At 38.3% G+C, this 20,458-nt stretch overlaps 1 protein-coding gene across 2 annotated transcripts in view; it reads left to right on the top strand.

Annotated features, from left to right (window-relative positions):
* Positions 1 to 20,458, top strand: part of GRID1 (glutamate ionotropic receptor delta type subunit 1) — a 542,454-nt gene that overhangs the window by 214,367 nt on the left and 307,629 nt on the right. For both annotated transcript variants that reach the window (XM_075154298.1, XM_075154299.1), the window contains exon 3: positions 9,410 to 9,694. In XM_075154298.1, the coding sequence (XP_075010399.1) occupies positions 9,410 to 9,694 (285 nt within the window). The remainder of the gene's footprint in view (positions 1 to 9,409; positions 9,695 to 20,458) is intronic.

Below are 20,458 nucleotides of genomic sequence, written 5' to 3'. Positions count from 1 at the left end.
TGTGCTTGGTGTGAGAGGACTTTCATATTTTATTTTAGACTATTAAAGACTGAAGAGAGCTATTAATATGCTCCCATAAATTAAATGAAAGCCACAACTCTGGTTTTGATAACTGTTTTCCTTCTCTATGGCATATTACTTACCATTTTGAAATAATTTCTTTATCTGCATAAACACGAATAAAAGGGTGGTCTAGACTGCTCCTCCTCCTGCCCCTGGTTAACTTTTCAAGGAGGCAGCTAGCGGTTTATCCTGTTGATACAAAGAATGTTGTCATGCCCTGAAATGTCTTTTTGGTTTGCTTTTCCATGGAAATTGCTTTAAACCTCCAGTTGCTGCAGTCAATATGCATTCTAGGGAAAGGATTTATGCAATTTTGTGTGTTCTGTGTAGGTCTTATAAAATAAAAGCATTTTGCAGCCTTCATACCAAAACTGGATGATCTGTCTGTGTGTGTGCAAGCCAACAATGAGTTTACTGAAAATGGTGAACCAAGGGGTCAATGGAGGAAACAAGGCACAGTATTATTTAGAGGTAAAGGACAGTTCTGGTAATGCCAGGTGAGCTCTGACAGTCTACACGTGCTGAGAATTGGCCTGCAAGACATCAAGTGGTAAAGCATATAGTTGAAAGCGAGTTGAAGACCTAAATACTGCTTCTCCTATGCAGCCAGTGTCAACAAGCAGTAACGAGGCGCTCTGTTAGTGCTCTGAGCAGTGACACAAAGGAGATGGAGCCAGCTTCTGACCCCAGAGGAGGTAAACAGGCAGTGTGGGAAAGCAACACAAGGAAGGTGATATCACCATTGTGCCTGTCTGTTCTGTGAGTAATGATTCGCATGTTTCTGGGGGAAAAAAACCTAGGAAAAATATATATAAAAACCATTTCCTTTTTTACCTCCCCCTATTCCCCCTTCTTGTTCAGCTTAGGCTGCTGAATGCTGGAAAAACAATAAAAAGGCAGCCTAAGAAAGGGCAGGATCTTTAATAACAGTTTTTCTGAAAATTTTTGGTAAACATTTCAAAATCTCATGCTTTCCTTAGCTTTTGATGTGTTTTTAGATGCTGCTTTATCAGAGACATTCTGATATACTGATTATGTGTACACTTAAATATATATATACTAATATATGTATGTACTGGTTTTCTTGAACATATGTACTGGTTTTCTGGAATCTTTTCCTCATAACTGATGGCCTACTGAAATAAACATCATTATCTTAGAAAACGTAAGCAATAATGCGTATGTAATTTTTGGATCACGAAGTGCTTTGAGCCGGCCTGCTGATAATCTTACCTAAATTGGAGACTAAAGTGTCCAGCTGTAAGACTTTACCCATACAATTTATGATAAGTTTTTCTAAAAGAAAAGTGTTTATCAACTGACTTGCTAGTCTTATTTCAGTTGCTAAGATTCAGTTGCTAAGGAAAACCACCTAAGAATCCCTTATCTTGTGTTTTCTAAGAAAAAAAGAGATAATGAAAGATGGAGAAATAATTCGGAAACAGGCTAAATGGTAGTTATTAATTTTTTTCAATATATTGTCTAATGTAATGGTTTTGGTTGGTAGTTATTAGGAGACTAAGTAGCAAAAAACCCCATGGAGGCCTCACAATGACAATTCCACTGCTGGCAAATATTATGTTTCCCCCATAGTTGCACTAAAAGGAAAAATTCGAGCCTGCCAGAGGTCAGCAATGAGATTCTTTAATTTTCATGAAGTTAGTGGTAGTCTGTGCCTCGCTGGCAGTGCCTCATCCATGTGTAGATGTTAATGATCCTGCTGCAGGTTTGCTTATACATCTTTTAGCTGTGGCACTGTAAGTCTGTGATTTTAGGGACCATGGCCCCAAGTTTTATTGCTGTTGCCAGTCACTCATTTAGGACCTTACATCATACATACTTACACAAGGGAAAGTATCAGCATCTCTTCCAGAGATGCTCTGGTAATATGGTGTGTGAGTCAGATTTTGAAGATCTTCCTGAGTTTGTGAGCTGGCAGGAGAAGGTGTGCTTGGCTTCTTGGAACTGGAGAAAGCCCTGCACTGATTTATCGTGAATTCTTTCCAATGTGGGGTTCATGGCTTCAGAAAAAGGGTACACAAAGGGAGGTTTGTTTGATGTGAGACTCTAGAAAACGGGGGTTTTGAGGAGGCATTAGAGTTTGCTTTGTCTTTGTGTTGGGTATATAGTTCCTTTGTTTTAACTTTATATTGTGTTTCTGTGAAGTCCAGCAAGAATATTATCTATCTGACAAACTCCAGGCATGTTCTGTCCTCTTTGGTTCTCAAACTGGTTGGTTGGTTATTTATCTATTTATATTTATTGCAAGAGAGTCAGTGGTTGCATTTGTATTTTGAATGCCAGGCTAGTCACAGATGCTCTCCAAGGCCCTTCTCACAATACATTATTACACATGGGGAATACTTTCATGATTTGAAATTCTCATTGCTGGTGGAAGACTTGGCATCACATTTGGGCTCTGAATGCTAGCAAGCAGGGGAACACAATTGCCATCAGGAGCTATGGTGAGGCTATGTCAGACTTCCCTGTTGCTTCCAAAATAATCACACCAAAGACTGTGGTATCTAAGAATGCCTGTATCGTGGTCCCAGATACAGAAGAAGAGCTGTTCAAATGAAAGGGAGGAAATATTTATTGTTCTCAAATGTTATATCCAAAAAACGTACACATCTAAGTTGGAGTAGTTAGGGGTTTTGGTTGGTTTGATTTTTGCATCAAACCACAATGGACTAATTGCGAATTTGCTTTCTTGTTTTAAGATACATTTTGTTTTGACTGAAGATCTGTGTAATGGAGTAAGAATATTCATCTTCACTACATATAAGGTGATACAGCAATAAAAGTGCTACATAAAATATTTTTGCTGTCTACATTTGTTATGTTTTTTCTCTATTAACAGTTACAGTGACAAGTAACTATAGCTTTGTGTAAGGTTTTAATAATAAAAATAATACATTCTTAGTTATTTGAGGAAACATAGTGTAAGTACAGAACATAAAGGTAAGTAAAAGCCTACAGAAATGGAACAAAGAAAAATATACTTATTGCTGAGTATCTAAAGGAAGGGCAACTGCATAGCATGACATTAGGTACCAATGATGCAAATTCATTATGAATTGCTTTTCTCAGTTAATGAAAGAAGCTGAAGAGTAAGCAAACATCATAAAATGTAAAATAAGGAAAAAATATTCTTTGGGAAACCCTGTTTAGTGAAGCATCAGGTTAAGTGAATGCTTAGATGACTAATTTTGATGTTATCCTTAATTCACCAATAGTAAGAGTGAATCTTTTTATAGATCAATATTTTTAATAGAAGCTTTTTCAGTGATATTAATAAGATTATTCTATAATTTTGTCTGCCTGATGGACTGGTTTTGCACAAAAGCATTTAAATTTTAAAGGTCTTTTGAGGCCGAAAGAGAATTAAAATGTAGATAGCTAATAGTCTTCTGCCATTTTTCTGTGTGACTGAATTAGCTATATGTTTGTGCCCCTGCCTTCATAGAAGTTTCTTGTGTACTACAGCAGAAATATTTGCGTTTTGTTTAGATATGTGTGAAAATGCTCACTTCTCTGGTTTGTGTTATTTTGGTTTTTAGCTGAAGGAATTGTATCATCATCCTCTTGATTTTGAATTGTTGCTTGGTGGGCTGCAGTCTTTTTCCTTGTATTGTCATCCTTTCTATCTCATCTCAGTGCTCCAGACAAACCTCTCAGGAGGACTTTTTCCATTTAATTTAAGAATATCTCTATGGATGCATTTCCCAAAGATCTTAATCTTGATTAAAGATACAGCTTAACAGCTTTCTGAACTGACATATTTTTATCTCCTAACTCTTCGCTACTCTAGTGTTTCACCCAAAACTTTTGTTATGTGTATCTGTTTATCTATAAATTGGCTAAAGAATGAAATTGCTGATTAAATTTTGTACACATGAATAATACAACAGCTAGTTCCTTGTGTGTTTATTTGTATATAGCACATGATATTCTACTTGCTATGCCAGTTGGTATATTTGCTAACTATACACAGTCAACAGAATAAATTACAGGCCTTGATAATCTTATGGAATATTAGGATTTAGATTCCCGAAATAGATTCCTTTCCTCCCTGCCCGTTCCTGCCTCCCCTCCCCTCCTCCCCCCGAATTTGCTGTGTTCTCTGGAATTTGACATTTTAATAATAATTTTTTTTTTTGCTACTGGTTTTCAAAGATAAACAATGTGAAAAATTAGTTTTCTGACAGATTGACTGAGACAATAGTACTAAGGCAAGCATGAAGTCCCTCATCTCAGCAGGATGGTAGCTTTGAAACCTAATTACAAACACTTAAGTGCCAACTTTGTTAATCATTTCATTGCAGAGTACTACATCAGAAATACAGGTATATGCAGTGTGGCTGGATTTCCATTCTCTTGCCAGATCTGAAGTTCTCTTCCTTCATTTGAAAATCTTTCCAAGCAAAAAGGCAGCAACCTCTCAATTTTCAAACAGTGAGATCTTTTAAAATGCAAGTTATTTGTAATTAGGATGATTCTCCATTTGTGGTGCAGTAAAGAGCTCCTAAGGTTTAGTTAAACTGAAAAAGAAGAAAAAAATTAAAGTAAAAATAAAAAACAATTCAGAGAGGATTTATCAAATGTGATCAGATGGTGTCCAAAGTGGGTAGGACCAGCTATAGTGATACACAGAAGTGAGAGACAGAAAGGCATTGAAGTTTGAAGAGGCAGTGTGAATGCCAGTAGGTGGGTATATTATTAGATCCGAAATTAAAGTGGCAGCTGCTCTGTTGATAATTGTGGAAACAAAGGAACAAGTTTCTACCCTTTTCTGAATGATAGGAAACCACTGAAAAGGAGACTGAGAGATGGTCAGATTGTCATGTTGCCAGGAGCAAGATAACAGTTTCTCTTGGAGTATTTTGATTCCCTGCAGTTTGGAGAGAGAGGGATTTAATTACAGAGAGATCTGAGCTAAAGCTCTTAATGCAAATATCCCTATGAAGATGGTGCCCAAACAGGACTTTGCCTTCCGCACCTGTCTTCAGAAATAGGATGGCAATACACAAGGCAATGGTAGAAGAGCAAGACCTTAAACATGATTGTAGCAGAGCAGAATTCTTGCATCATCTCGTGTGCCATGAGGAGTCCCACTGATTAAAAAGGTCAAACGGATAAGGTGCAGTCTGAAAAATAATAGCTGCTCTTCCAGGCTTAAGTGTGGTCTTAATGGGATATGACTGGAGTTAGAGATGTGGGTCACAGAATGAGAGAAAAGTTTAGTATATATTGCTATGATGTAAGAGTCAAGTTAGACAAAAGGATGTTAGAAGATGCCCAAAATATATTAACCTGTGTTACTTCTGCCAACATCATGACAAAGATAACACGGAGACACTAAATGGAAAAAACCAAGGCAATAGATGGAGAATAGAGCAGACAGTGTCTTGTGAAACTCTGTAATGGAAATAACAGTTCAAGATATAAAATGTCAAGCAGATGTAGAAAGGGGAGTTTCTGAAAACAGCCTTCAAAAGAATAGGTTAGGAGAGATACTTCACTAAAATAACTGAAAACTGGATTAATCAATAATTTGGGAAACTTCAATGAAATCCAAGTATAAACTCGAGAGATGGTCTGTTGATGGAGGCCCTTGATGAACTACCACCATGAAATAATTTAATCTGCTCAAATAGATGAATGCAGATTTATTCTTTAGGTATAGTGATGTTCATGTTTTCATCATGTTAACATGCACATTTCTTACTGTATGGTTTGTAGGATGTTGGTATCCTCTTAAAATGCAGCCTAATGGTAATGAAGGCATTCCACACAGTAAACTAGTAACTATCACTATTCATATAGCAGTGAAATCTGGAGGCATGATTGCTGGAACATTGTGTCTTTTTATCTGTGGAACAAATACTTTAAAAGCATTATTTCTTGAAATTATCTATGTAAATATATCTACAGGATAAATAAATATGAAAACATCGTAGTTATAACAATATAGAATTGTTTTAACTACAACTATAGTAATTAAAGATCACTAAAAATCTCAGGGTGTTTTGATTCCTCTTTCCCTTATGTTAGTAGGTTGACATGAACCAAGGCACTTCAAATCGCTGTATTTCAGCTTTAGGAAAATCAAGATAGGGGTTATGAAATTCACGTGCAAAAATTGTAGGTTCTTTTGAGTGCTTATGAAGCTGCAACTGACATACAGAATTAGTGATTTACTCAGTTACATAGTCAGGGATGCCTGATTGTTGCTGAAAATCCATAGCTGGTATGAAATAAAACAGAAAATTACACATCTTTTCTCATGTCAAAGTTTTGTATACAAGAAAGTACAGGCATGTGGGGGGAAATCCTAAAAAATTGTCACCAGAGTTTTCTTCTGGTATTTTATAATCCTTGAACATTCTCTTGCTGCAGAATTTCAAGATGTCTTAAGAGTTAATGAGTTTTTTAATGAATTGGAGTCTGTTATGTAGTTGTTCCCCATTGTGTTACTCATGTAGAAAGTAATACTTTTCTTTATAAGCTAAAAGCTTATTCTCATCCTTCAGTGTAATAAGTGTGGAGAGGTTGAACTTCTTGGAATCCATTGTATTTTTATATGTTGGAAATATGACATGTTCTGTTTCACATTCTGTAATTTGACTAAAGAAAGCAATTAAGAAAATATGAAACCTTTTTTCCTTAGTCATTCCAGTTTTTCATTGGCTGCTATACTATCTCAAAACAGAGAGGCAAGAGGAGATAACACTTACTGTGTAGCGTATGCTTTCAGGAAGAACATAATCAATTGACAAAGTATCAGAATGTAGAAGCGTATTGATTAATTCTTCATTTTAACCCTTTGACACAAACTACAAAACACTGGGACAATACCTCAACCAAAACAGTCTTTGCTGAGATATTTCAGCTGTGGTGGGCTGTGCTGGGAGATAAGGGGGCCCATTTGCTGTGGTCTGTTGTATCTCTGGTCTTTTTGCTGCTAGTGAGTGAGTAGTTTTTGATTCGTGTCAACAGCTGAATGAAGTTATCTCTTGTTATACAACTGGTGACCAGCTCTATATTCCACAAATAAGTGACTCTCTGAATGCAGCCTCCCATCAGAAAGGGCTTTGTTTTTTCTCTCCTTCTGTCTGCTTTGCAAGTAAATTGTTCCTTCTACAGCCCTGTGTGGCCTGCTTCTCTTACCCTCGATGACAGCAAAGCTCGCGGGTTGGTGATCTCTGCGGAGGTTTATAGCTCAGCTCTGCTGTTCTCTCCCTCTGTTCCCACTTCTCTGTTCCCTCCCCTACTGTGACTAAATAAATTACCTGTATGACATGTTCAGTTTTCTCTGGCAAGAAGCCTGGGAAATCAAATCTGTTCCCGAACCTGGGTCTCCCATTTGGCAAATGTAATGCCTCCCTGCTGTTAAATCAGGTCAGCTCTCAGGAAAAACAAAGAACAATTTCATATAACTATAATCAACACAGAGTAAATTTAGATGATGCAGCAGACACATGTTTATTGTAAAGACCATCAAGGAAATAATTTTAAAAGCACTTCATCTTTCTCTGTTGCTTTAGGATACATGTTGAATGTTCTGTGCATAGAGATCAAACATTTTCTTTCTGTTATCCCATATCAAAGTGAAATAGATTTATTTTCTGTCTGGTCTAAGAAGATATTTGGTGAAATGGTTCATTGGTTGCATTAGAAACAATTTTATATATTTAATTACTGTGGCTTTATGTAATTAATATTAATTGATAATTAACTGTTAATTACTACTAATTATTCATAACCTGTCCAGTCCCTTTGACTTTTCGGCCTCTGAAAGTGGAGATATACTTAAAAGTGTTTAGAGGAGGAAAGATAAATCCTTTTAATACATTGTGTTCATTTTTCTACCTCTCTGCCTCCACCGGAGATCAGAGGCGGCGGGTCGGTACCAGGGTGGCAGCATGCCTACCCTGCGTTACCAGACCCGGCAGTCCCGCAGCACGTGACACGTGTGGGCAGCCTGCGCGCTCGCGTGCCCGGGCAGTCACCTCGTAGGGGGACGCGCCAGTGCGGGCAGCCTCCCCTCTCCGTCTGGAAGCTGAATTTCCTGCTCAGCTACTCTGCCTGTCCTGGAGGGGCTCGCTCGTTTATCCACTGTTAGCGAGCTCACGTAGACTGCAGCAGGACTGGGGAGCATCTCCAGTCACCTCCTGTCTGGCTTTCTTATGGTGGGCCTCTGTCCGGGGAAGCAGAGTGGCTGGTTTCCTTTGGGCAGGCTGTGCTTGTGCAGGTGGTTGCTCGGGGACTGAAACAGCTACTGTGAAACCCTGAGCTCGTCCCCAGCCCTCTGCAAAAGAGGAGAGGAGTAGGAAGCACCAAGTGCCCCTGGGGGGCCCTCAGGGCTGGTGCAGCACTAACCTACGAGCGCTCGCTCTGCTGAGCTCCCAGGGGCCAACTTTGCTGCCGCTTATTCAAGAGCGTTAGTAAAAAAGGGCATCAACAGCTGCCTTATAGTCTTACACAGTCTTACCACCACCACTGACTAAAGAGCTGCTGACTTATAGCTGGGGGTCTTGGCTGGAAACGTTTTCCAAGCCCAGCTGAATTGTTGTCTTGCCTGGAGGAGTCCTGGGTGGACTCGAGGAGACCTCACGAGCCGTGCGAGAGGGCTGCCGGTTGTCCTGAGCAGCAGAGCAAGGCTGAGGGCTCTGCCCGGGGCTGCCCAACCTGCATGGCCTGTGTTTCAAACTTGCCTAACGCTTCATTCTCAAAAGCAGATGGGCTCAAATGTATAGGCTGTGTTTTTAAATGGTATGTGCTTTTCCAGGTCTTTTTAAAGACAGCTACGGTGTTATTAATAATTGTTTAGTCATTCATTTAATCATTGCCTTTGTTCTAACGAGTGCTTTTGTTGTTTCTTTGTTGCTCTGAGACACACAGTGAATGTGTTTTCATCAATTAAAAATCCTTTAAAACTCTTTTGTATAAGACTAATCTTTGAAAGTGAAATTGCTCTTTATTGTCCGAAGTCTTCATCCAATGTGCACAACAAAGATTAAGAGGTGAAAGCAACCAAGCGGGTTTTAAAAGATGGGAATTCAGTTCCTGCTTCCACCAGGAATGACCTGAAACAAGGGCCATAATCTCCATCCACATTGGCTCCTTTCTAAACAACTTTGCCTTATCAGTACAGATTGCAGATACTGTCTCCTCCTGTAAAGGTACAGGACCTAACTCTGAAAGGCTTCAGCTCATACCGGAATATAAATTATTTCAGCTTTGTACTAATGGCAAGCCTGTCTTGTTCCCTTCTTAGCATCTAGGTTGGTCGAAGGAATTGTTGAGCTTGTTCTAACCCTGCTTTATTTCTTGTCTTCTCCAGCTTGTGACCTGATGACCCTGGGGATCTTAGCCTTAGTGACATCCACTGGTTGTGCCTCGGCCAACGCCCTGCAGTCCCTGACGGATGCCATGCACATCCCACATCTTTTTGTACAGCGCAACATGGGAGGCTCCCCACGCACAGCCTGCCACCTGAACCCCAGCCTGGAGGAGGAGGAGTACACGCTGGCCGCCCGACCACCGGTCCGCCTCAATGACGTTATGCTGAAACTGGTCACTGAACTGCGGTGGCAGAAATTCATAGTATTTTATGACAGTGATTATGGTAAGTAAAGTGCAGAATTTCAGACACTATTAAATTAATTTCTTTTTAACTGGGAGATGGAGAGGAAAATATAAAGGGAGGGGTGGAATATAACTTGCTGGGTTCTTCATTGACAAAGGGGAAAGTGTTTCAAGTGGACGCAGGTCTTTGGTTTGAAGGAAAGGTTGCTGTGAAAATGAGTTCTCAGACAAGCAGCAAAGTTGCTTAGCAACACCTACCAAGACAGCTGAAGTTTGAATCATCTCACACTTTTTCAGTAAAATATTAATAAAGTGTTGACATTGATTGGCAGTGGTCACGTAGCTGTGCAAGGAAGTTCAACACGGCCTCTACCCATTCCCAGGGAACACTTTCTATCAAAGCTGAGTACTGTTCTCTAAAAATTAATTTTCACAATAACTATTACTATTTCTTTTTTCACATGCTTCCTCACGCTATTCTCCATTTGGATTAAATTTCACAGTGATATACTTCCTGGCATTAAATCAAAAGATAGAGTTAGCATTTTCACTACATCTGATGCATTTCTTTCAGCAAAATTTTTACTTTGGGCTGAAACTTGAGGAAAAGGAGTCTCTGCCCAAGCAAATTTAGTACCTTATGATGGGTGTAAAGAATCAATGAAAAAATAAATCTCTCATTGTGCCAAGTTCTCTGAGTGAAAGGGAACTGTGTGCATAATTTTTTTTTATCCCCCGCCCCTCCCTCTCAACTGATATGAATGCTGTTCCATATGTTTAACTCACAGTATTTTCAGCACTCTCATCTTAGGATATAGGATCTGTAATGGATATAGGATCTGTAATGGGGAAAATAAATTTTCTGTGGCATGTTTTAAAACCTTGCAAACACTTTTGGTTTAAAATGTGATGCATAAGCTTTTGGTGTGGTGACTGACTATGAACAGAATACAAAGAAAGGAAGTTAAGGTTGAACTGCAGTTGGAAAAATAATCTTATGTGTATCTGTGCATATAGTTTAGATTTTATACATAGTCTTCCACAACTGCAAAACAGATCTTTATTTGCATTCTCCCTATATAATGATGGATTTTCAATCGTGAATCAGAGAGAAATAACATCTTTGGTTTTGAAGTTGGGCTACTCCTGGTTTAAAAAAAAAACAAACAAACAACCAAACAAACCCAAAACAAAACCAAATCAAAACAAAAAAAAAAACCCAAACCAAAAAAGCTATGCAAAGGATCCTGAGCTTGAATGAGTTCTGAAAGTCTTGGGTGCAGCTTTCTGTTTTCGGTTGTTAAGAGATGTCATTTGCTGTTTCTTCAACAGGCAGATTGAAGATGATGAGGGTGATTTTAAGTGGGAAATCAACTGAGGCTGTAACATCCTTTTAATTATGTAGAATTATTTTAAGCATGAGAAGGCTGCCATGATATTTGTAGAGCTAATCATTAGACTCAAAAATCTAGCAACCTAGCAAATAAACTGCCGTGTAATTATTGTCCTATGTAATGTTTGACAAGTAAATGTTTTGAAAGCAAAAACCACAAAGTGCTTGGTAGGTATTCTTTTGGTGGCCTTCTGGTAGTGATGAGAAAGTTGCTACGTAGTGGAGGATTGGGCTTAAAAAGTTAAAATTATTCTAACTGTTATTTCTAAGAATGAAAAAAAAAAAATCCTAAAAGGGTGTCTTACAAACATCCTTTTATAGTTACTGTTGTTTCTCTCCTGCTGATTTGTAGCTTTAACCTTCCAAAACTGCTTAAGTCAGGGATCTTTCAACCCCTGTGAATTCTGGTCCTGGTAACACCCCAGATGCTCTATTTACAAACTGTTATCACCTATTTTCTCTAGTAGCAAACTTGGTATCACTTATTCCAGTAGTGCATCTGTGTTTCTTTGTCTTTTTCTGCAAAGGGTTAACATCTCAGTAACAAATCCTGAAAATCTTAAATCACATACTCTGTAAATTCGGTTATGATCAAATTTATCTTTTCCATTTACCACAGACTGACTTTCAGTCTCTACCAGAAAGACAGACACTAAAAGAGGATGGAAAATTGGCCCAGGCATTCTGCTTCTTCCAGTAGAGAGTGTGTTGCGTACTGCAGCTGCCCATGCTGTTTCCTCTCCTCTTCCTCTCAGATGCGACAACCATCTTACACTAATTTCACTGGAAGGATTTTTTTCATAAGAATTTGGTGGGAGGATTTTCCATAAAGAAACCAACTGAACCTTGCCAGCTCTGGGCAGGCATCGGTGAATAGGGGATAAATAACCTAGTTCCCAGGATATTGCACGCTGAGCTCAAGAACAGCAGCCTGATTCCCAGGGCGTGTCCATTGCCCTCATTAATTAGCTTCAGCAGAGCTGTGCTTACGCATCTCCAGCCGCACTTCCCCACTCAATGTGCAGGAGTTGACTGCTGGCCATGAGGAGGGAGGTCACTTGAAGAACACATGTTTATGATTACGGAGAGTTTCCAGCACTGGGCTTTTGTGGTTTACAGTAATAAATGGTCTTTCTCTACCTGCTCTCTGGAAGTTATACTATTCCCTTGAGTAATGTTTTAATTTGTCCATCTGCTGATCTCTAAAAACCAGCCAATCCCTTGGTGTCCTCCTTGTGGAAACTGTCAGGTTTTCAAAAGACAAAATAACATTGCACAATTTAAAGAAGTCTCATTTTTATAGTAATGCTGTGCTACGCTGGAGCTGAAAATTATTTACCTCATGAATTACTTGTTCCTTATCAGACATACATTTTGGATTATAATTTCTGCACTGGCTAAATTAAGGAAAAGTAACAGAGTTGGCAATTAAAAATACAGAGTAGTCACTGAACAGCCTAACTAGCCCCTTAATATTGTTGTGCTTACAATAATATATGCCTTGTTTTACACTGAACTACAGATAGAAATCTGTATGCACAGCTTCAGTGAAAGCATATGGTCGTTTCCATTAAAATGCCTTAAATTCTGTAACAAGAAAAGGAGAGATTTCACAGGAAAGATGCGGAAGTTTTAAAGAAAGAGATTGCTAAACAGAAATGGTACAAATTGTGGCATTCCACCTAATGTAAAACCAGCTTTTAAATTTTGTCACTTATGGTGAAGAACTGGACAATAGCAAGAAAAGGGTAATAGCTTGGTTCTGGAGAAGGTGACCTTTCAAAGATCTCGGACTTGATAGTTGCAGCATTCAAACTCTTCTGGATGATACACTGTTCTCCTACTGAGCAGTACCAATGGGGGAAAGGTCAGTTGATACATGTCCATATAGTTCTCTTGTATTTGTATACGAAAAGATAAGGGTTCATATAGATACTGCATCTTCATGACTCAGCCCTTGTTTTTCTACTTCTTTCACTTCTGGTTTGTGCATAATTTCAGAAGATGCACAGAAATATTACCCCCATTGATCACAATGGGAGCTTTCTGCTGATGAGTCTGCTGCCTGATATGAAAATGATGGCTAGGCGCTATGGCAATTCAAGGCAGTCATAGCTAAGATAAGACAAATCTCCTCTCTTGCTGATGTGTTGTAGAGCTGTTGGGGCTCCAGGCCAGAATGGGAGCCCTCTCTCCATCCGTGCTATTCTTTGCCATGTCATCTTGAGAAGGCTTTCCTTCCCATCTGTATGCTTCCCTTTCCCATCTGTGAAATGGAAATAAAAACCTTCCTCCCAGTGTGACTGAACTGGTGTTTGAAATTTCTTTAGAAACTCTTTACGCAACAGAATTAAGTGGCACATTCAGGAATAAGGCAATTCCAGTAAGAGCTCAAGGGACCAGGGTCATGTTAAATGCATTATTTTACTTTAAATGTCTTTTTGAAAATCCCATGCTAAATCATAGTATTTGACGTTCATTTTCTGGGGAAAAATATGAATTGACCCTAAGTTTGTCTATGGCTGTCAGATGGTGCTCTGTGGAAGTAGGTCTACCCACCCGTTAAAGAACCTGCAATGCAAATCTGATCTGTTGTGTCATCCTAAAAAGCTTCAGCTGCGCAGATATGTTTTGAATTGTTTTTTCCTCTACAGGAGCATCTTTTGTGCTTCTACATATATTGCATCAGTGTGTAAAGGCCTGCTGGGAAGTTTAATGTTTTATTTTGCTGACCTCCCAGGTGTGGAGGCATCAGTAATCACATTTTCTGACACAAAAATTGGTAGCGTGGCAAGTTTCGTAAAGAATCTTACCAAGCTCTAAAATGACTATAGGTTAAAAGGAGTAGGTGCTGCCTACAGTAAGATGAGGCTGAGTACTAAACAGTTGAAAGTGTGTTTCTAGGGTGAGCAAACAAACAGATGTATGGTTAGAAGAAGGATTTGAGGATTTTGGAAGCTGGATGTGAAAATGAAAACAATGAGGAATACCAAGTCATATTTCTGAAGAGAAATGTGAGTAATGGCTATGTTTTCACTAGATTAATCTTACTGTTGACAAACACTTTGTCTCTGTAGTTATATCAACTCTCTCCGCTTTCCTACATACATGCGCACATACCATTACAAAATTAAGACAAACCAGTTTTTTTTATGACTCTGTTTTGTCGATTAAAATGTGTTAGACCTGTGAAAGGGAGCTGTAATATTTTATTCTTAATTTTTGTTGTCAATAAGTGGGTGTTGTCTGGTTAAGAAAAGTGTTGTATAAAAGTTTTACAGAAGAAACTTTTGAAGAATTTTGGACCTTTCAAATCTACCTATGGAGCTTTGTTCCTACAGGGGAAAAAAGAAAAACAAACCCAAGCCCACAATTCAATGATTTAGAAATTATTTTCAATTTTAATTTTCTTTTTTTAAGATTAGAGTTGGGTTTTTTTTTAATTATGATCATTGATGCCACATTAATTTTGAATGCTTAATGATGAATCTTGCTATATAGAAATAACTTGATTTTCAATGTGATGAGTTTCATGGGAAGTTTTGTTTCCTACAGCAGTTCCATGGCAGTTTTATTTCTGAGTCCTGCCTGTCGAGGGCCTCACCCTTGATTGGAAATTACAGGAATTATGCTGTCCGTAGTTTTACAACTAGCTATTGATCCTGGAATGGTCTCTACTTTGTAAAGGTCCCTTTGTGCAGGCCACTACTCTTGCAATTATTTAATTTGCAAAGGAATATAGTAATGAAAATTGAGAAATGCATGCTTTTACACAATCCATGTGTAACACTGCAAATCAGTTGTGATGTGAAGCGTTGGCTGTCACAACGAAAGCAAAGTAGAACATTTGCACATAAGCTACTTTCGTCTTACCTGCTTTACTTTGTCTTTAAGTATTTTTTTTTATTTTTGTCAATATAACATAAGATATCTTCTGCTTTCTGTATCATTATTTCAGCTATCAGACGACCACTTCTGCATCACTAGGGCTGTCATATTTCTCTACAGGCTTCTCCAGCGAGCATGCCTTGTTTAATGCAAATACAGGGAATCTGGCGCTTGAGAAGTGTTGAACAAACTGCACATGTCTTGGTATGTGCCCGTTCAGCAAATCTGATTCTACCAGAAAGTGTTAGACTTTTTCTGCATGTGCTGTGTGGTTGAGTTTGCATGTGTTATTAAAAATACCTGGGTTTTTTCAGTTGTTGGAGCATCCCAGCTGGAACTGTTGCAAAGAAGCTTGAATTGGGATTGCTGTGTTTGAATAGTAAGATGTATAGAATTCAAGCAGCCAGTCACAGAGAAACATAACTACTTTATGGTCATCAATCTGCAACAGCAATGACTTGGGGATGGAATCCTTGGACACCTCTCTCATTGGTGCTGCTGTATAAGACGATAAAGGGAGGAATAGACTGGGCCTAAGCACCTTTTCATCCAACAAGGAGCAGAATCCTCTGAGCGTTTATTCTACACAAATTCCGCACCACCTGGTTATTCATGCACAGCTAGAGAATACTGGATGTCTAGACTCCAGATAAATATAAAATCTTCAATTTCTACCTGGAAAATACGAAGACTTTCCTGTGAAAAGTGTGCGTCTTGTAACATAATGTATAATCATCATTGCTGCTGGAGAGAATGCCAGGAAGGAAAGAATTCAGCCAAGTTCTTCAAGTCCCACAGGGAGTTTGTGATGCTATGGGGTAGAGGAAAAATATGACCTTTTGATTTTTACATTGAATTTGATCTGGAAGCTATTGAAGAAATGACATTGTGTGTTCTCATATTTATCCTTGAATCACTTTTCTGACTGTAGCAGCACTTAAAGTAATTGGCCTACTTAAATTAAGCATGGATTTTTGTCATTTTTGATAGTATTTTTTTTAGTAATGCACCACAGTATATAACACTAAATGTAATTAAAGTAAGTCAATTTCACTTCAAATTATTACTTATAAATTAATTTTAGTACTTTGATTTTGAAGGTATGTGAGTAAGCGTGCTAAGAACAGAAGTAAGACTTCCCTTCTTTCTAACCCCCCATAATTCCTAGCAGAGTATGGGAGCAGCGGATAGAGGTTGTTTCCCATAAAAGCTATTCACTAAATACTTCTAGGGCAATGCCTAATATGATATATGGCAAAGCCTTTATTCTGAACGAGTGCTATCATAGCCTACCTGGAAGTTCAATGGTAGTAGAAGCCAGTCAGAGATCTTTGGACAAACAGTTTGGGCACTTCCAGGCAACTTGTCTTGCTCATAAATTCAAGGCAAGTTAAGGAAATTATTTCAACCTTTCAGACAGTTTGAAAAATGTTTTGCAAAGAGAGGATGCAAGTTCTTTTGAAAAATTCAAAATGCTCTGGAGTGACACTTTCAAAACAGAAGGCTTGTGTTCTTTATTCAAAACAGTTATTTTTAAAAGCAGTTTGTATTTTAAAAGACTTCAGAAGTATATATCTGGGGGGACACTCATAAAAAAATTGAATGAAAGGCTTTATTAAAAGCAGTTTTCCACCAGTTTTTCAGCTCAGTCATCTGGTCAAAAGTGATTATTAATCTAGTCCTGAAAGCACTCATTGTGCATTCTTTACTGACTCTTTTTCAACTCATTATAACATTTTAGTGAACAGTCTCCAGGCTCAACTTTGCAGAAACTAGTGGCTATTGGTGACTCTGTTTTTTCCCCTTTATATTCTGAAACAGAGAAATGTTTCATAATACAGCACACACTGTCTAAAGAAAGTGCAAAGTTCAGCAGCCTGGAACTGGAGGGTGCAAATTAATTCATTTTGAACAGAGAGGTCTTTGAAAATTGTAGATGTCATCTGCAGAAGGTCCTAAGTTCTTGGACTTTCTTTCCCTGACTGATGGTAGTTTGAATCTCTTGACTTTTCAAGCCATGGCATAAGGCTAAATTATTTGTTTGGGCATGTGAAAATGACAAGGAGAAATGCAAGGATTATTTGGTGTACTTGAGCAGGGAATCTGAGGAACTAATTCCAGAAGGGAGTCACTTTAGTTCACATTTGTTAGAGAGTGAATGTTTATACATCCATTTAGAAATTGTTTGGTAAATGCATAGCTGGAAATTGAACAGAAGAAGGATAGAAGTCTGTCCTGGAGGATGTATGTAGGGCTTCAGGCAGTAACACCATCATTCTGAGAAAATATATTCAGATATCTCAATATGCAATGAACTTTGGTGAATAAGTTCCCAGTCTCTATTGTGTTTCATAGAAAGTGGTACGGGAGAGGGAGAGAATTTGTGTATGTGTGTACACATACACACATATTTATGTATGGATTTCAAGGAAAGTGGTAAAGGAGTGTGTGTATATTTACATACACATATGTGTATATGCTTATGTGTAAATGTATGCATGCGTTCATATACGGAATCAAGAAAACATATTTCCTCTGCTCCCTTCTGGCCTTTGCCCAGTCCCCCCTGGTTATCTTTCTGATGCCACTCTGGGCAGGATTTCTTTGGCTTCCTTCCTGGATGGAAATGGTTTCTTTTTTGTTTTACCCAATTAAGAGTTGGTGCGGCTTCCCATCACTGCTTTGTGTCTTCCTTATCGAGACAGAAATCTCATTCCTTCTCCTTCTCGCACTTCTTGTATTTAGAATACTGTGTTTTATTTATTTATTTTTCTTATGGCTAAGCTTTTTTGTGGGTTTGCTGGCTTTCTTCAGCACCCTTTCCATAGGCTGGGTCTAGCGCTTTTGCCAGGACTATTCCTTTTCTCTGCTGATCGATGATAAACAGTGAATGCATGTACTCTGAAGGATTCTTTTTGTTTCTTCTCTGCTTGTAAAGCATGGTGACTGAGTACATTAGAGAAGAGATAACGTTATTAGTCATTGTCTTCATAGAAGAAATTAATCTTGAGGACCACAATGGATGTAAAACTCCTGAAATCTTTTTAGAGGAAAAGTATGGTAGGGAATGTAATTTTTATAGAGCCCTGGGTCAAGATGGTTTTCTACGTATTTTGTGGCTATCAACAAATATGTGCTATTACCATTCCTGCACAGTATTCATATACTTGTGATATATTCATATATTTGTAAAGTGGTAAACTACTGCATTTGTGTATCTATAATGTAGCAAAATTATTAGACAGAACCAGCCTTTTGTTCAAGATCCAGGAACTGGAAAAATCTGATCCATGCAATCCAAGACTGCATTTAAATGTAAAGCCACAAATTTCTTTTTTTTTTTCCCTTCTTTTTTTTTTTCTGAAAAGACAGCTTAAGACACTAAATAGTCTGTACTGCAGTGATCTTTGTGGAATATGAAATAAGTATCATTCAGACTGTGAATTAAAACAAACACAAGGGCCATTTTCCTAGCCCTCATGGTAATGCAAGATAATCTTTTATTTTGTAACAGCAAGCAGGAAAGCAAGATACTTTTCCTTAGCTGAAAAAAAAGGGGCAATGATCAAGAAGGGTAAGCAAAGTTTGATTGATTTTCAGGTGGAGGTGAATGCAAACAAAGATAACTTATGTTGTCTGCCTAGGATGTTATTAAATCAGGAAATGGTAGAAAATGAAGAAATGTGAATTTCTGTCAGTTAACCTCGCTCTTGGAATTTGTACTGTACCAGTTTCCATCTCAATGCTCCCTCTCTTCAGGAAGCAGTTGATGTGAAATGGCGGAGACTCCCTCAACCATGTGGATCTCAAAGCACTTGGAGTTGTCTGGGCTCAGAGCAGAACCCCAAGTTGTACACTAAGGCAATACTGGAATCATCTGTGTTATACACTACCTTTATGACTTTATATTAAACTATCCATTTAGTGAGGTTCTTTTATCACAGCATCTGAGCAATTTAGTTTAATGCGTCATTCTACAAGATAAGGTAGCTGTGCTTGCTCCATTGTATAAAAATTGCAGAGACATGGGGAGTGTTGAACTGCTAAGATATCTGTGTGACTATAAACTGGGCACCTTACTTTGATTTCAGTAAGGTTCTGAAACCTATTTTTAATCTCTAGCTAGCCGTCCACAGCTACGCAATGTTCCCTTCCCGGCCAGAAACGTGCAAAGGTGGCAGAGTTTTGCTCTTCCTTGAATTGTGTTGTGCAGACCTCTTGTGCCTTCTGCATTTATGTTCTGCTGTGTTTAATGTTTAGATCTGTTGCTTTGGGAGTTATTTTAAGAGTTACTTCAATCATTTTAGAAGCAAATACATCATTAGACCATGAAGAATTAAATAAAAAACAGAGGAAAAAAGACTTCACAGTTTGGATTATTCAGAGTCAGAGCCCATCAGGAATGTAATATGGATGTCTGAGTTCAATTGGAGAGTGATTTAATATTCATGATGTTAGTATAGCAATTGTTTAAATGGAAATAATGCATTATTTTTTTGTGTACAAATTGAGTAAATGGGCTTAGTCTCATTATTGGGGAACATCGAGTCCTATGGAGATCCTTTTTAATACTGGATATTTTGTTTTTGTATCTCTTGCTTTAGTAATCAAGACCCAAATAGGCTGTTTCGAACAAAAACATATGGGAGAATTGTGGAGGGCTTCAAGAAAGAGACGAAAATTGAGTGGGAACATCCCTCGCAATAATTTCATTGATGATTCCCTGCAATGGGAGAGCTCTGAATGGAAACATAGCTACTGTAACACTATTTGGAGGCAGTACTTCAGTTCATCAATTTGGAAGGCCTTACAGGGTCAGGAACTATTGACGGTCCCCATTTCCCAGCAGCCTATCTCATCTATCAGTAAGAATCGAACCTTTGGCTGGAAAAATCTTCAGCTATTGCATAGCAGATGTGGAAGGGAACTCAGGACAGTAATTCAGCTCTGGTATATATTATGGCTGGCTTGAATTTCATTTCCAATGTGATCATGATTTCCTCGGGTCTGCCTCTGGCCACCATTTGCTTATATAATCAGCAAACTATCTTCCTGGCATAGCACCCATGCAGAGTGAGAAAAATAGAGAAACTATGCCATGGAAGAATGGTTGTTATGTTTATACCAAAAGACCAAGAAATATTCAGTCCCTGAAGTACAAAACGCCTTCCTTGTATAATGGACCATGACCCAGAGATCTCCTTTGTCCTAATGCAACTCTTCAGTGATTTTGAAAGTCATTTTGCTTTGGCCCACTGATATTAATATTTGTCATTGCCATTAACAGGAATTAAGATATATCTTGTCTTCCAACAGTTATATTATAACATCAAGGGAACTTTGTTAAGAAAGGAATAATCCATTAACTAGAACCAACACTTCTCTGTAATCACATTTATTCTTCAAATGGCAGAATCTTTACAGGAAGGAACTGTCTTTCTTCCACTTATTTTTGTCAGTAGGAATATGAATCCCCCCTGCTGTGGAAGAATAATTAAAGGTCAAATTCTGGCATTGTGTTAA

This window comes from Calonectris borealis, chromosome 7 (genome assembly GCF_964195595.1).
Source record: "Calonectris borealis chromosome 7, bCalBor7.hap1.2, whole genome shotgun sequence".
In the NCBI taxonomy this organism is placed as follows: Eukaryota; Metazoa; Chordata; class Aves; order Procellariiformes; family Procellariidae; genus Calonectris; species Calonectris borealis.
Note: the sequence above shows the minus strand (reverse complement) of the source record. Positions and strands in the feature narration are given on the sequence as shown.